This window comes from Ixodes scapularis, unplaced genomic scaffold (genome assembly GCF_016920785.2).
Source record: "Ixodes scapularis isolate PalLabHiFi unplaced genomic scaffold, ASM1692078v2 PGA_scaffold4__175_contigs__length_147842914, whole genome shotgun sequence".
Taxonomy (NCBI): Eukaryota; Metazoa; Arthropoda; class Arachnida; order Ixodida; family Ixodidae; genus Ixodes; species Ixodes scapularis.
Genome location: NW_024609879.1, coordinates 27,529,131 through 27,547,320, shown reverse-complemented (window position 1 = coordinate 27,547,320; position 18,190 = coordinate 27,529,131). Strand labels below are relative to the sequence as shown.

Genomic DNA, 18,190 nt, shown 5'->3' with positions numbered 1-18,190 from the left:
ATCCGATCCGCGCTTGAGCCTGCCCCACCGTGCAACCTCCACGATCGCTGATTTTCCGCGAATCGTAATAATTAACCCGTTTCTTATTGCTAGAAAAATCGAGGTCCGGACATTATCAATAAAAAGTTGAGATTAATACACGAAAACCCAAGCCACTCTGGCGTCTCGTGCGTCGTTGCCTCTGGTGTGACTTGGTGCCTCATTTTGTCAGGCATTATGTTGTTTTTCTTTCAACTCTGCAGTCTCTTTATAGCGTGAAGAGTGATCAATTTCTAAGATCTATCGTGTGCCTCATCCGTCGTGAATAGACAATGGATCTGTATGTAGCTACACTTCAGGAGGCATATCAATGAGTTTTATGCTTTTTCAACATATAGACATTTATAGGCTTATTCTTCTCGGCCAGGGGTGCTACAGTCCACAAGACTTCACCACAAAAGAGGTGCAATCCTCAGGTAGCGTCCGGGATACGTGACCATTTCATTAAAGTGCCTGGCACGCGTCTTCAACTGGTGTGTTTACCACATCAGAAAAAGTGGTCCCTCGGTTTCCGCCTGATGACGAAGTGTCATGTTGTCGTCGGTCGTGATCCTGGCGGAGTCCCAACAGCTGTGGTGCAAGTGGCAGACACCTGTTCTGCTGAATGTCGGGCTCGCCAGTGTGTCAGGAGACGGAAGCTTTCGCAGCCAGAAGTTGGGACGCCATGACGACAGCGACACTCGCGTTCGGTTCTGTTACTCGCAGCTTCTCGTTAACATGTCTACGACCAACCGCCAAGATCACGACATGCAACAGCATGACACTTCGGCTTCTGTGACGTCATTTGTTGCTACGTCAGACCACTTTTGATGTATGACCAGCATAGGTCGCTAGACACACAAAGATGTGGAACAGAAAAGGAAAAACATTTTAATCGAAGGAACAGGCACAAAAGGGAACGTCACAAATTCAGCTATCTGGTTTACTTCTAAGGCATCCCATTTATACTCTCACAGTCACTCTGAGCCACCTTCTACGCAGAGATCACCTTTGTTGATATCGTTTTCAAATACAAAGCATATACAGATTCCCAAGAGACCAAGCGGTCAAACCCACAATACCATCATTGTCAACTACCTTCTATGCAGAGATCTCCTTTGTTGTTTGCATCTTTTGCACCAGATTTTGAGGTGTTAAACGACATGATTAGCTGACGGGAATCGGCGTCCTGACCTCCCATCATGCACGATCCACGAAAGTAAACTAGCGTCTGTCGGCGTCCCTCGGCGTCTATCTATGTGCACCAACAGAGCGTTTGAAAGGACGCAAGGAATTCCTTATGCCTTTACGTATCTCGCTAGAAGATTAACTTGATAAGTTACGCAATTTTGTATATGCGGTTCATGTCTCAAAAATGAACGCGTTTTTGTTGTATCTTTTTTTTTTTATTTTGTGTTTAATATTTTTAGAGTAAAGAACACCCCGTGTTAAAGCTGTTTGCCTTTCACATTTGGGATATAAGAGGGTATGCTTAGTATCCAAAAGTTTAAATGTCAATTGTGTTACCTGCAGGCGTCGCCTACGTCGGGGGAGTGTGCAAGGCTGACCTGCGTGTTGCCCAATCAGAAGACGCGCCTCATACGCACAGCATGGTCCCTATTTTGACGCACGAACTCGGGCACTCGTGAGTACTCGCCTTTAAATGGCCCGTTGCGCGTCGTCCTCTTGCGCCAGGGTTTAGAAGTTACATTTAATCCTTTCATTCTGTAAACGTTATGCCGCGTGACTGGATCACAAACTACTTCCATATTCAATCGGTTGTAATATCGGTGACTTGTATTCAGCTACCTTAATTGAAATCTAGACCATAAAATTTTAACGGAACGCTATAGACGCGTTCTTAGTGTTTCTTCATCCCTGAATAGGCGTCCAAATTTGACGCACTCCAGCGGTTCTTACGTTTCTCATCATCCGCGTTTTTGGCGCCACCACACTTGAGCCTGTTGCACAAGTGGTAACTTTAACGTACCACTCGCCTACCACCTACTCCATGTTTTTTTTTTTTTTTTTTCTTTTTTAATACTGATTTAGTAGTTTTAATCACCCAGTTTTTATTTAAAACCATATGTTTATTTCGACAAATTAAAAAGGTAATCAATAACACTTAGTTGATTATTTGACTCTTAGTGAGGCGTATCCTCCCTTTATATTATGTCCCCTTGGCCATATAGCTCACTTCGCAAAGTGAATTGGTTCACGTTTTACGATTTTGTTAATCTGTTCGATTCAAACACCCGGTATTTGCAAGCAACTATAACACATGAATATAAGCATGGTGCCTGGATCATGATTTCATTTCACGAGCATGTCACTAGCAGATATCCTAAATTTAATTTTAACGTAAAACGTTCTTTGGCAAGCGGTTCGGGATTTCGTGAAGTCTGAATAGGTAAAAGCGTGGCCGCGAGGACCGACACTGATTGATTGACGGGTTGGAGACGAGGGGTAATGTGGTCGAAGCTGATTGGTTAACGGACAAGTCACGTGACCAGAAGGGTAGGCGTGGAGGAATGAGGTAGGCGTGGGGGAGCTCGACCACCTGTGAGCACTGAGCGAGAGGAGCTCGAGAGTATGGAAGGCTTTGGAAGATCGCCAAGTTTATCAGCCCCAAGAGTGCTGGTGTCATTTCGTTCTAGGAACAACAATCAAGTGTATATATGGTACCCGTTAAACGATCTGATTAAGAGCGCCATGAACCTGGGCGTCTAAAAACTCAAAGTGTCGCTAAACCTTTGTGATGCTAAAAGGTTTCACGTACAAAACACAATTGCCTAGAAATTTTCCATAACTTTTCTCAATAGGCTTGGTATGGTGCATGACGGGGACAAAGCACGATATAGCACTCCTGGAAACAAGCATCGTGTATGCAACCCAAAAGATGGCTTCACGATGGCGCCGGTTGCATACGGCAGGCGGATGGGACAGTGGTCCTCCTGCTCCTTGGACCAAATGCGTGGATTTGTCAGGTAAAAGTTTTATATTCTATCGCTTTGATGCTTCAGTGTGCCCTACCTGCCGGCGTCATCTAATCTACGCTCATTTCTAACTTATAATGAAGAAAATTGACTTTAGTGTGCTTCATCCTTTAAAGACCATTGAGATACCGAGTAGTTCGAATGCCTTCCGGATTTATCACAAATTTGACTTGTTTGTAATGTTTTCCCTGCCATTTAGAAACATTTTAGGTAGGCTGGAAGCTATTCTTTTATTTATTAGCACTATTTACCTGAACTCCTTTCTTTTTTCAAACTTCGAATTGCACGATCACTTATCATGAGTACAAATGCAGCTTTTGTTGGAGTGTTCTCATTTAAGCTTTCGTAGATGAAGGCTAAGTATCATGCGACTGTAAAAAAAAGAGACTACTTTCTGTTCATTTTCTTTTTTTCAGTCGCACATCGGTCTTTAGGTTACTTTTACAGAGAATACAAAATCCTTGCTTTTTTCTGGGGCAGTTCTTATGGGCTTTGTGAAGAATATTTGGTATAACAACTTGGGCATTTTCTTGAGTTTGAGTTTTCTCGCTGAAAGTTTGGCTTGTATTTACCGCTTCAAAAGGCCAAGTGCTACTAAGAAACATAGAAAATGATGTGTAATAAATATTTAGTTTTATTAAATAAATATGCAACGACATTAACCTTGGATTGAATTGTCTAATAAGATCAGGTGTATTTATTCAATTCAAAAGGCACCTAGGGGAATTGTGAACGTGAACATGCATGACTTCTCGCAAAATGTTCAAAGAAAAAGTTAAATTTACGAATACGTCAATAATTAGTCTTCATGAATAAATACTACCCTGTGGTTACGCAGAAGTGTAAATATTGATGAGAGTTAAAAAATGCAGCACGCAAAACCCAGTTTTTAAGCAGCCATATTGAACATGCGGGTCCTCGTTTTGTTCAGATTAAACATATATGACAGGAACTATTAAACAGTCCCCCGGTCCTAAATATAATTTTTTTCGCGGACGTTTTAGAGACAACTTTATAAATTATAATCAAGAAAATGACAGTAAAAATAAATCGAAATTTTATATAACGCTGTGCTGTTTTGTTTTCATAACCAATAATATACTGCATGTTACTACTGAGTAACATATCGTAACATAGCAATTTTCACGAAAGCAGGCTCTTCACCGTTTGAGGCGGGAACGTGAATGGTAAGGACAATACATATAGGGCTACATTTCAAGAGATAGAGTCCAGACTTGTACCTATCTTAAGTACTCTTGCTTTTGCTAGCACTTTGGTATCTTGCAAATACATTAAGTCCAAAGAATTTGCAACCGGTCTTCAAACATTAGGGCTCCCTATTGTTGGAAAACGGGTGGCTTGGCTCCAATTCCGTAGGAGTTAAGCCTTCTTCTTGTTTTACTTTTTTCTCAAATAAATTCGCTCTTTGCACATTTTTTTAATGCACCACCTATGGGCCACGCTGAACAAAAACATAGCGCGATAGGTTAAGCAACCGAAGTTTCTGGTCAATTTAAAGCGCCTGGCCGCTATTTGAGACACCCAATAGATCGGTTGAGAAAATCTTCGTCTAAACACCTCGGTAAACGCAGAACAACTCGCACCCATTAAAACAGACGAGCTTGAAGAGCCGCCCTCGTTTATCACTCCGCAGACGCCGGCAGCCATGCTTGGTACCTTTTGAAACCCAAGCAGAAATGCAATCTCGGGATATCTTTGAAAACAATAATGAATCTATCCAGATCATGTGTTTTATAAACATAAAACTAGTGTTGATGATTTAAATACTATTACGGAACTGTGAGACAATTTTACAACCGGCATTTCACACGTCTATCATCTCGCCTGCCAATAGGGAAGTAAGCACCTTGTAAGCTCGGGGCGGGGCTTGGCGGACTGAGACCTCCGCATACAACTAAACTGCGCCTAATAACGTGAATATTGCTAAAAATATTTAAACTTATCAAAACTTTTTTTTCTTCGCTTTAGTGTCTTTTTAAATCTAGACAAAGGCGACGCTACGAGCTGGTCGAATTAATCAGGCAGCATCAAGAGGAACCATCACCGTGCTTCCCTAGTTAATTTCTGTATGTATTCTATCATAGCTGAACCAATAATAAACGAAAAAAGCTTAATGATTTACGCCTGTCACAGAGATTGGTTTGTTTGATTAGCTCGTAGCGCTGGAGGGAACTGTGCTTACCTGAAACAAAGTGAAGCTCATTCTTAATCCTGTCCAAGTGACATGCAGTTATCACCATACTGTAACTTTGTTATACAATGAGTTTCAAAAGTTTCCATTCCTTCACTGCCTAAAAACCGGACCAGAGAACGCTGCTCCTCGTTGGTGCACAGCTCGAGTGAGGCGTCCATCGTCAAGCAGCGACTGTGACGTCATGCTGCTTGTTTGCACTTTGCTATTGGCATGAAAGGTGAAAGCTTACAGGACAATGGCAAGATGGTTTAGGATGTCATTGCAATTTCAAGATTCTTGTTTGACTCACACTCGTATATTCTACGAGTGTAATTAGGCAGGGGGGACTACTTGGCTGCCAACAGAATCCTTTTGTTGCCAGTCATTGTTACCAACACGCTCTTCAGCTAATCTGACTACTTGACCTTTGAAGATTCTCGCACAACTTCTCGGCTAATTTTATGAAATCTGCTGGCGTCAACCTGAAGGTCTGTTTACTAACGCATTTATATGTCTCACACTAAATTTATCTAGATTTTTGTGTGTGTGTGGCGACGTGAGAATCTGACGGGCCTGTCGGCGTCGAAGTGTTCAATGTGTGCGCTTGATCTATCGAATGTGCGTGGCGACCAAAGAGCAGTGCAGACAGATGTCTTCGGCACTGATGTCCTCCCTTCCGTCCATGGATTTGGCGCTCGTTTCTAACTCAAGTTGCGTTGCAAACTTGTGGCAATATTAACGCTTTTTTCTCAATGACTCTGGTTGGGCGTTGTGTCAATTCAGTGGACGCCAATACTGAGTTTTAGTATTACGTATAGGAGCAAACGCACGCGCTGCGCATTTTCGTTAGCGTTGAGTGTCTCACACTACGCATGCTCCATACGAACGCAACGCCGCGAGCTTTAAGGGCGGTTTACACTCTGTCGTAACTTCAACGAGAGCACGCACCTTACAGACGCGTAGCTCTCAAGTTTTGAGAAGCGACCCTGGCGAGCAAAGTCGCATATTTGTAGGTCGCGTTACCATCGTGCGTCGCGCTTCGTCCTTTCACACGCTCTGTTAGTGCCTGTGGGTAGACGCGAGGGAAGCTGACATAGGCATGTTTACGCCCATGGATCGTGCCTCATGGGACTCTAGGAGGCCGCTTCACTTTCGCAGTAAATGTTCGCGTCTCGTGGACGCTAGCGAAAATGCCTCTTTTGTGGTCTCGTCTCGTGGACGGTACAGCGCCCCCTGGACAAGGAAAACAGGCCTATAGCGTGGGCCAACGCTGTCTGTGAACGGGGGTCTTTTCGCCGAGAAACTGAGAGAAAGGACGAGACGGGAGCGCACGGAGACATCAGAACGACCATCTGTTGTTGAAGTAATTCGTGAATACACCTAAAGCTAGCTGCCTTTGTTTCCACTGCGCCTGTTGAACGCGTTAGAACGCGGAACGACGGCATCTGGGCCCGTTTGCTCGAGGCCGTTTAACTTTAACCGCGCTTAAGAGTTCACCGCCCGTCCCTACTATTATAGTTCGCTACAAGTACCTAGCCAAGTTGACGAGGGCTGGATGAGCGATAGCTCCGTGTTTTATTATAGGGGGGTAGCTGGCGTCACCTACTGACTGTAGTAAATATAAGTGGCTTCTGTGGAAAAAGGGGGGACCCAAAAACGCACGCTACCGGGTTTTCGCAACGCAGCGCGGCCTACATTTCAGCTTAAGATATATTTTTTTGTTGCTGGTGGTCCAGATATTGGGTCAGGTAAAACTAAATTAACCCTTGTTTGGAAAATTTCTGAACACTTGGCTGTCTCGATTGAAGACCAGACTCTCTGAAATTTCCTTTCAAATTTGAAAGAGGACGACGAAGTTCAGTCCTAGAAACGATAAGGAAGGAGTGAGCGGTGAAAGGCGGGCAGTACACCAGCAGCATAGTTGGCCAGCATGTAAGAACTGCATATAACACCATCATAAATTCAAAAACCTGTTTATTCGGCTCCAGTGAAAATAGACCTATTGGTAAATTACCCAAGCATCGAGGAAAGCGCAGGAAGTATAATTCTATGATCCGCGCGTGCTAGCCTTCTGCTTATAAAAGATTCGAAGTCAATAGTCATGAAAAGGCTTTGACGAACGCGCGTGGAAGGCAAAATTTGTTTTAGGCTTTTTGCTTGAGAGCCGTTGCTACTGCAGATGCCAGCACGCGCAGCGCGTGTAACAACACTTCTTGCATGCACCTTGGTGCTCGGGAAATTTAGCAAATCGACTATTGGGACGCTGTTTGCTTCCGCGTTCTATCAATACCCGGCCGATTGAGTCAAGGCAATCCACTTTCCGAAGACGATGCCACGCCGACAATTATCGCGTTCATTTATGCTTAGTACTGGCCAGAATCGAAAGACTATCTAAAAAATCTGGCGAGGTCATTGCTCATGCTCTGCGATTCACGTGAGTTAAGTCAAAGCGAAAGCCTCCTGAACAATTCATTGCTGACTAACGCGCCCGATATTGCAGCTACAACGACATATTTGTTCCAAAGCGAGCGGTGCTCACTCACCGGGGCGCCGCCATGTTTCCTTGCCGTCCTTACCCTGCCGGTCACGCGACCCAAAATGCATTCTCGTAGGGAAATGTGGTTAACTTCTAACCGCGGTTAGAGTTAACCAGCTTCCCGCAAACGGGCCCTGGTGTTTTTCTCTCGCATTCGAACGTGTTCCACAAGTGCAGTGCAGACAAAGCAGCTAGTTTTAGGCCTACCATAGCCTCCTCTATACTCACAAAGCCTGGCAGTTCGACGACGAAGCCATCGAGTGCCCGGTCCCAGATTTTGAGCGCAAGGATCAGGCAGCACAGAGCATAAAGAGCCATTTCTCGGGAAACCTGGACATCAACGCACAGCTTTTGCAGCGGCGAAGACCCGAAACACACTTATTCGCTCGGGTGAAGTGTGTTTCGGCGTCTCGCCGCAGCGGCGCGTCAGTCCCGTTGCTCTCCTCTCATCCGTTGTCTGCCGCTCCAGCCTTTCCATTTCGGCGGCTGCTTCTCGTGACGATCTGCCAGGCTTTTTCAGTATATAGGAATCAGTATGTAGGCTATGAATCTACCTACAAATCATTCTAACCAGAGCTCGGCGTTCTGGCGTCCATGCATGCATTCGTCTCCTCCCTCAAGGCTCTGTTATGGTCCGACGCTGAAAAGAGCGAACGCAGCGTAGCGCAGGTTATGCGCCTTCCAGTGGCGCTGATGAGGAAGTCAATATCTTCGACCGATCAGTATCTACGTGCGCTGCGCTACGCCGCGTTTGCTACGCTCGACGTAGGAGTATACCAGAGCTTTCAGTTTCTCGGTCCATCGTCACGCGCAACGCGACGTAGCGCAGCGTACCCCAGACCGCGGCGTTGCGCAGCTCACAACGGAAGAGAGCATTCGCGTCGTCGACAAGCGCAGACCGACGACGTTGGCTATCCCAGAAACCCTCGCTCAAGCGCCACAGTCGGAATCTGGATGTCGGGAACAGTCAGAGTTTGCGAGCAACTCGTTTTTGCCATCTGCACTTGCCGTTCTGGCCGTGTGTCGTGCGGTGCTTCCGTGTTTCTTCTGTGTTGGAGCTCATATTTAACGTTCGTGCGCTCCACTGTGTGAGTGTATGCGTGGGCGTGGACTGCTCCGAGGGTGCGCCACCCCGAGAGGCTTCGTAGGCCTCACGGGCCGGACGGATATGCGCCGGCAAAAACTGGAAGCTCGATGACGCTCCAGAGGTAGAGTTAAATAAAATTAAGGGTGACAATCTGTGTGCTACATATAATCGTGTTCTAGTCGTGCGCCGCAGCAGCCATTCCTGAACAAAACAACAAGCCCCGAAGAATATATGGGAGCGACAAACCCAGCGAAAAATATAGAATCTTTAGCCGTTTAAAAATGTTCACCTGGGATTTCTTAGCTTGTAAACGATAGTAGCGGTACGCGATCAAATTGAGACTATAACCTGTGTTGGTCTGCATGGACTTCGTAAAGTACTCTACAATTTCGAAACCATACATTGAGTAATTTATAGCCATCGTGCGCTCTTTTTGGTGTCAGCTTCTTGAGTCAACGTGAAAGGCTAGCTATGATGAGAGCACATCAGTCAGAAAAGGGCCGCTGTGGAATAACTAGTGCCCCGCTTCTAGCGAAGTACCCCGTCGGATTCGCCAAAGTCACTTGGCACGACTCCGGTGAACCTGCCAATCAGTTAGCTTCGACGGAACTGATATTGTGATTTTTTCTTTCGTCAAACATTTGCTTAACATTTTGTAGAAGGCATCTCCTGGTTTGCACTCGCTATCCCCATCATTCGCTTCTTTCAAACTGCAAACCATTGCCCCAAATGGCGGCTTCGAAGCCTGACCACATGACACAGACTGACCACACCGACCGATCGCATGGTTGATACCGACCAGAAAGCGGATATACGCTCCTCGAGACCATGCTGATTCTACGGAGACGCGCATCCAAAAAATGGAGGAGTTCGCCGGGCCGCGCTGCACCGCGCTGGACTGCGCCTGGCACGAGACACAGTTGTTCGGGAGCTTCTCGGCAGTACGTGACGCGGCGTAGTGGCCGCGCCAACACGCCACGCTCTGTGTGTTTTTCTTACTATACTTCGTATCACCTTAAAGGGCAACTCTGGTCGAAAACAAAATCAAAATAATGACTGTCATCACTTTAGTGGCATGAAATATGATCACAGCCGAAATATTAGGTCAAAGCAAAGCCACATACTCCGCAAAAACCGCTGTTACAGACGCGACCAGGTGCTTTTTAGCAGGTGGCAAGCGTGTTAGGTTTTATTCAAGTAACATTGGGTGTCGCGTACCGCAGCACCACCGTGACGTCAGGTCGCGGCCGTACAGCTAATAATCACTGCTGCTCTCCCTCTCAAATAATTTCTGTTCTTTTTTTTACGTGTTCGAAACCAAATATTGGCCAGTGATATTTATAAGACTACAAACAATATAAACAAGAAAATTTATGCCTCGAAGTCTGGGACATTGACTGAGCTGAAAACAGACTTAATCCCAAATTCGAGAATATTGACCGGAGTTGCCCTATTGGTCAAAACGTAGAGCCGACGCTATGAGCTGAGGGGGCCGATCAAGCTTCGTCAAAAGTGCCCATTATGGTGTTTGTCACCATTCTGTGCGTGCCCTATCACCGTCTAACCAATCGCGAACAGAGACGACATAGTGACTTTGCTGTTGACGCCATTTGATTTGTCCCGTTACCCCGTAGCGTCGGCTGCTTTTAGACTTAAGCTGAAACGAAGTATTGCTTGAATAAATGAAAGATGCCCACTGAAATCATGTCTTCGAAGCTATATGTATTCTTTTCAAAACGTTAAGCCCTTGTCAAGTCTCGCTGTTGAAAAAAGCCAGAAGGTAAGCTAGGGAAGCGATGATAGCCGCTCCTACCACTGACACATGTAAATTCATCGGGAGACAAACTTGCAATGGCATCCTCGCGTCTGCCATGACAACAATAGCAAAAAATCTTCCCGGTTTTTTTTAATCTTTATTTTTCGAAGTCGCACATATTTCTTTGTTTCGTCTTCGTGATAATGTCTCACTCTATGACCCGCTATACTTGGACCCTCCGCGCGAGCCTGGAGCAGGCAATGCAATATATCTCGGCGGCGGAGGAATTTGAAGCCGGCAGATTATGCCTGCGAGCGGAGCGTATGCTGCATTTTTTAACTGTGACAAACTACGGATAATATTATTTCCCCTTTGTATTTTCAGGACTCTTCGACAAGATTGCTTTTATGTGTTGTCACCGGAGTACTACTGGATAAAATTGACAGAACTTCCCGGTGCAAACCTTACGAAACAACGGTTGTGTGAGTTAACCTACCCAGGCTTCAGTGGTATGACAACCAATTCTGTAAGTTCCCACCGCTTTACTCGGTGATCATAAAGCTATGCTACGCAGAACACCCTTGGTTACGATTCAGTGGCAGAGACACAACCAAGAGTGTCCTTAGATGCCGGAAAAACGCGACACCCACCGATGTTATTAGTATACTCTGGCTATGGTGTTCATTTTTATTAAGAATTGATTCCTCATCATGTGGTGCACTTGAACGGAATCTATGATATTTTTGAAACATAAATGCACACAAGAATAGTATACTGTGGAAGGGAACTGACCAAGTGTCTCGAGATTATAAAATCATTTCATGCTTTATCTGGATAGTTACATTGAATTGGCAAGAAAGACCATACAAAACAAGCTATAAAGTAAACGCATAGCGTTTAAAATTAGGCTGGAAATGAGCTTTTCATAACAGATGTTGATGTTGTTGGATAGTCGCTCAGACTGTTTACTCGACTCAGAAGTGACATCCAGAACATTCAATGCAGATTTTGTACACTGTTGGCGGCAGAATAATATCTATATTTCGTTACACTTTAAGTCAGAGCGCTGTAAGAAACCTAGAAGACGCAAAAGCGCACATATATAAACTAAAAGCGCCACGTCATGGCGTACTTTTCGCGGTTTATTCGATAAGCCGGCGAATGAGAAAGTAGACGCACGGCGAACGCCGTGGCGTTGCACTTTCACAGTGCTTGAATTCCCCCTCGGCTTGGAATCGTTGAACCGAAACTGAATGACGCTTCTTGCTTCGAGTGCCGAAATGTTATTCTCATCATTGTTCAACCGTTGTAATGACTCGATACAAAACCTCGAAAATTTAACCCCCTTAAAAATAAAAACTAGGAGATAACTCAATAAAAATAATCCGTTAATAATCCCAAGCATGCAACAAAGACACTATAATGAATGATTTAAATTCACAGTTGCTTGGGTGTTTTTTTTTTTTTTTTTTTTTTGAGAAGCCAAAAAACTTTTAAATATTTTGAGTAATTCGAGGAACTACCATGTGAGCTTTTATCCCCCCCCCCCCCCCCCCCCCCCAGACTCTGATAAATTGTAGATATTTCACCTAGACTCGAAGGTGTGCAAACTCTTACAGGTGCAGCTACGTCCTCGATAGAATTGCCCCTTTGGGCGTCCCAAGAACCGAACGAAACGTGTCTCAGCAAGCTAAGCCTATCACTTTCACAGCAATAAGAACCGCTTATGTTGTGGTTGTTGTTGTTGTTGTTTTTTTTTTTTTCAATAAATAAAGGAGCACTTGAAAGGATCCAGGCTAGATGCACACCACGATGGACACAACATGTTATAAACAACGAGATCTGGAAGCTGCAGTCTCTCTGCTTGACAGGATGAGCGTTCTGCGCACGTGCGAGCGCCCAACGCCAAGCGGTGGAAGTCGGCACGAACAATCGAGGAAATTCGAAAAGAGGCTTTGGATCAGCGAGTAGAACACGTAATTAATTGCAGAATATATATAATTGTGTGTCATAAAAAAAGAAAATGGACGCAGAGAAAAACATGATGTTTGGGTGGACGCCACGAATGCCCCTCTTTAAAGTCGTGTTGCGCACGCGCCGCAGCTCAGAGAGCAAAGAAACTGGTAGAGTAGCTCCCATTGTCGATTGGTGGCGCAGGTAGCTCCCATCGCCGATTTTTAGTTCGTGCAGCCGCCGCCTGGTGCCGTCGGTATGTGGAAAAGGTCCATCAAAAGCCTGCCAACAATGTCTTCGCAATGACGCTTCAGGGACAGCATAGGAATAGTGTTCTTCATTTCCGTATACCCCTAACCGCTTCAGCGGTAACAAAATGAATACTCTTAGAAACAAGATTTGATATGGCTTAGGGCACACCCTTTCTGAATGGGCGTAGCCTGAAACAACCCATTCCCGTTTGAACCCGTCCCATTTCGACCCATTCCCGAATCGACTTTCCCGTTTGAACCCGTCCCCTTTCGACCCATTAGGGAGTTCCGAAATCACGAACGGTACAGCTGGTCCGTTCCGTGAAGCCGTACGTCAAATTTGACATACTTTAGCGAATCGTGAAACTGGCACGACCGTGCAAACGATGATGATGATGATCGTGCTTAATGGTGGCGCCATCCTCTAGTAAACATGTGAAACATTCTGCAACGTGTAAATCAGTGGCGACGGTTGCGGACAACGTGGCGGCGTTTCGTGTTTTCGGCGTAAGACTGCTGTAAACAAGACGACCGACGTATTTTTGCCGGTCGGAATTTCAAGAACTGCGAAGGTAGATAGAGTAAAAAGTGTCTGAACGACCGTAAAGGTTGTGGTGTGTATCAGTCATCTTCATTTTGAACGATCGTTCACGTTGTGTGCCGTCGAACCAAATTATTTAGTCTGCTCGCGGTCGCCACGGCAGCTAGTCTGCCCGCAGATCGCATTTGCGATCGCTTACCATTGTGAGCAGTCGTCGAAATGATTTGGTTCAACCTCTCATACGAAGCAGACTTAAACAGGACGGCAAATCGCCTCCCGTTGTCCTAAGCCTAACGCTCGGCTGGGTCGGCGAAGGCGGTCGCCGAATCGACCGCCATCTTTTTTGTACCCGAGTCGTGAACGGTGCTGGCTGCGTTGCGGTGACGACTCCAGTGGCCGGAATGGGAGAAACGAACGAGAAGAGCCTCCCGACTCCCCGAACGACTCGTGCCCTCATGCGCAGTGGCATCGCCGATGCGTTCGAAGGCGAACCGTTCGTGTGGAAACGACCTGCTAAAACTCCCTATTTTCAAAACGACCTTCCCGTTTGAACCTGTCCCGTTTCGTCCCATTCCCGAAACGCCCTTCTCATTTGAACCCGCCCCGTTCAACCGATACTCGAAAGACCCTTTGCGTTTGAACCCGTCCATTTTCAACCCATTTGTAGAAGATCCTGCCCATCACAATATCTCTCGAGTAAAGTTTAGTCGTTCTGACCCTGGCGTGCGCACCGTTCTGCTTCAGAATATATGTTCTGAAATATTATTGCATGCCAATGTATTCTAAAAATATGCACCTCTTTCAAGCAAGCTTCGAAGTAATATATTATTCTTAGTTCAACCACTTCTTTTTTTTTTTTTTCAAGATGATCTTTATAGCGCGCAACCCCGAAACGGTCTATGTACACTCTGCGAGACCGTTACTGCAAAGACGGCCTTGACGCTCCTTTTTTTTCTTTAATTTTACTTCGAAATGGTATTAGCAGGCACCAGATTTGAGGGCTTAGGGTGCTGGCTCAGATGAGTACTTCCAAAGACAGTAATGGTTTTTATGGCAGCCTAATTCTATCAGATAAACACCAACATTGTCGATCGCTTGTTCGCGCTGCGTACAATAATAAAATCTTGCGTACACACGCACAGTGGATAAGGTAAAAATAGCATCCCCATCGCAACGCTATTTTTAGGGTACCCAAAGTGTTTGAATACATAATTCTAAAACGTCATTTTCGTGATCTTGATATTTGGGAGAGCGATAAATCAGACAGAATGACAGGAATATATTTGCGACTTTATTATTTTTTTTTTTTTTTTTACGATTTTAAACATTGAACATTCGCGCACACAGGAAAACTTCATGGAGCAGAAAATGCCTTCGCCTTGTTGAGAAAGTCGAGCAGGGAAACTTTGGCCATCAGAAAGGCGACACTCCAGTTCTGATTGTTTGCGATCCTTGCTGACCCACTTGAGCCCCCTGGCCCGCACGGAGCCACTCTTTGCAGGCTGCTGCAACGATACCCTTGCCAAAGCCTCATCCCGTTTGATCAAATCGATGAAGCTGTAAATGTTCGGGTGAGCCCTCCCTGATACCGTGTTTATCTTAAACTCTCGTGTCTACAAGGTTGTTTCGGGAGAGGGAGAGGTGAGGTCAGCAGGAGGACAGACATTGTACACTTCAACCTAATCAACTGTTAACGAACAATACAAACGAACCGACCCAACTGACAACAAACGATGGCCGAAGCAGGAAGGTTGTTTCGGTATAGGGCGAAACAGGAAAGGATAAAACGGGAAAGTCGTTTTGAGCCGGGTCGAAACGGGAAGGTACACACGGGAAGGTTGAATTGGGAATGGGTCGAAAAGGGAACCACCCTTCCGAATCGACAGTCACTGTGAGAAAATCGCACGACGGTATTGCTAGCATAGGACACCAACCTGGGGCCCTAATCGGGACACTTGGCGAAAAGGTCGACGAGAAATCCGGCGGCTGTGATTGGCCAACGCCCCATTTGAACTTGGAGTCGGCCAATCAGAGCCGCAGGATTTCGCGCCGATTTTTCCGCCAAGTGTCCGAATGAGCGCCCCCGGTCAAAGCAGCAGGTTTAGCCCGAGACCTCCATTGCGGCATCACTATTCAAAAACTCAACCTTTATTTTCATTTCCTTAGAAACAATTTGGCATAATTTTATTTCTTGATTATTTCACGCTGTTTCCCTACAAGTGCCGAATAAAACCACCAGACAACACAATCGTAACGCTATTCCATAATGAATTATCAACTTCATTTGTCCACATGAATCGAAGAAGGCAAGGGACTGCATCGTGTCGTGTTGCCCTTTTGGACCCAGGCAACCGTGCCTGTATGCCGCTCTTACGGATGGAATGGAGTGTGGAAGCGGACATGTAAGGCCTATAATTTTGTAATTTGTATCGCGGATCATTCGCACAAGACGTTTCTTGTAATAATAGTTCTGTTCATTGTACGTCGTTCGCTAAATACGAATTTAACCCTGATGTTTTGTTCTCTGCTCTACACCAAAAGCTAACTTTAAAAAAAATATATGAGAAGCTCGGATTGCTTTTGGTTGGGATAGTATTGCCGGGATGTAATAAAATCCGTTAGCCATTTAATAACTATATAATATCGTATGATCCATCGTCACTGTTAGGTTTCTTGATATATTAATAACTTATTAATAACTAATATTTGCTATTTATAACAAGGGCAAGACATTATGCAAATATTGCAGCCTGGATTACTCTAAGTAATCCACTTTTTCACTTTCGGTGAAGTGGTTGTTTATTCTAAGCTTTGTAAGCTGCTCCTGTGAAGTAACTAGAACGTTGACGAGGAATTACGTTACGAAAAAGTTTGTACTATCGTCGCTTTTCTTACGCAATCAAACAAACAAACGTTAGTTGTTTTTTGTGTTTTTTTTATTATTAGGCGCTTTTCCAGAATTTTATATAGATCAGTCATGATTAGAGCCAAGGTAATGCATCAGCAAATAGTTAATATATTAGCAAATATAGAATTTAGTAATCGCATGTGTATGGCAGACATCACCGCATAAGCAAATACATTCGTTTATTAGAACACTGAACTACCAGAGCTGTAGGGATTATTATACACATGCGATAAGCCGAGATCGGTCTCGGTCGGATTACCGAATACGCGCATATTTACGCCGACCTTCAGGAGGCGACGGGGAAGGAGCCGTCCCAACGCCCCTATATATTCATCGGAGATACGCCCTACATGGTTCAATCTTTGCGCCCTCTCGACGTCAGAATTAAGACCGCTAAAGCGCGCGCAAATACGGCGTGAATACGCCCTATGTGACTTAGCCTTAAGGGGTGCGTACAAATATTTTATAATGAAAATAATTTGCATTTCGTCGTTTTTACCTTTTTTATCGTGTCGCGGAGGAAACAGAAAACATCACCTTCACTAAAAAATGTCGCGATTCCGCTGCATAGTCGCAAGGCAAAAGTCGAGATTTTTCCCCCACCGGCAGCCGCGAGTGGCAGCCGAAGGAACTACGGCGTGAAGGTTACCTGACCTCGCTGGGCTCTAAGCTGCAGCCTAACACCACCATTGTCAGCAGAGAGAGGAAGCGCCCCCCGAGGGAGCACACGGGAACCTACACGGCACCCCGAATTACCTCACTACGAGTGCGACCAGGTGTGACCCTGAAGGCTGCGAGTGAATTGAGGGGCGCCAGAAATGCCAACATGTATCTTCCGGGGTTTTTTTTCGTTTTTTTTTTTTTTTTACACAATTGGGACACGCAAGCGAAATCGGTTTTTCTGTTCTTTACTTCAGAAGTGTTAGAGGGCGAATCGCACAAATTTTCGACCTAAGTCCGGAAATCATTGCGCAACCCCCCCCCCCCCTTTTTTTTTCTTTTTTTGTCGCTTTTTGGTTGGTTCCATTGGAACGTAGCATCGGCTGTGGTCGGCCTTAATAAGAATCTGAGTATCGCTAAGCGCACACTCGCCGTCCGCTTAAGAAACGATGGAATATTCTGTGTCTTTCCTTAAGCGACTCCGTGGGTGCCGGAAACAAATGGTGATCTCATTTCCACGCTGCAATATGACTTCCGTTTTGTCAGTCATCAGCTTAAATAGTTTAGCCCGCCTGTGCGGTGTTTAACAGCAGCGAGAATCCAGGCGAACGCGAAGCAAGTCGAAATAAGTTCACTCGCTTTACGATTTCAAGACTACATGTTTTGATGTTCCAGCACTGCGTCAAACACCAATGCGTTAAGAAGGACCAGCGACCTAGGCCAGCGACGCCTACAACACGGGGTCAACAATAACAACGGCCAGGACGTGAAGGACACGCAGCACTCGATGAAATTCGTAGCCGTTTCGGCCGCAAATGGGCCGACAATGACGCCTTTGAGGTTGAAATGATTGAATTGACTAATAAATAAAGCAATCCTAGAAAATCGTATTCTCAATTTTATAACAAGCGTCACTATACAAAAAAATGGCATCAAAAAGTTGCAGTTTTATAGAAAGATTTTCACTTCACAAAACAAATTCTCAGTAAAACAAGCGATATGCAAGCTTATATACACTCTAAGAAAAAGTGAGCACCCCCCCTCGTCATCGTGCGTTTTGACGGCTGTAATTACCCCACAGGCTTACTTAACTACCCACTGAGCTCGAGCCACTGAGAGTTAGCACCCTGTTGGCAGGTGACAAGCATGGGGTAGTCACGTTTAATAAACTCTTGAATGGAACATTCAAGTGCATGCAGTTGTTCAATAGTAAAAGTCACTTAAAAAATCTCAAAAAGTACTTGAAACTTGTTTTATTTGTGCGTTGGCTATCATTTATTCAAATTTGAA

The 18,190-nt window shown here is 45.2% G+C and overlaps 1 protein-coding gene across 1 annotated transcript in view; it reads left to right on the top strand.

Moving 5' to 3' along the window:
• LOC115330504 (zinc metalloproteinase-disintegrin-like ecarin) overlaps window positions 1-17,653 on the top strand; it is a 35,395-nt gene extending 17,742 nt beyond the window's left edge. The window contains exons 10-14 of the mRNA XM_040215037.2: window positions 1,552-1,663; window positions 2,841-3,005; window positions 10,972-11,112; window positions 15,626-15,734; window positions 17,576-17,653. Coding sequence (XP_040070971.2) covers window positions 1,552-1,663; window positions 2,841-3,005; window positions 10,972-11,112; window positions 15,626-15,734; window positions 17,576-17,653 — 605 coding nt within the window. The remainder of the gene's footprint in view (window positions 1-1,551; window positions 1,664-2,840; window positions 3,006-10,971; window positions 11,113-15,625; window positions 15,735-17,575) is intronic.
• Window positions 17,654-18,190: the final 537 nt, after the last annotated feature.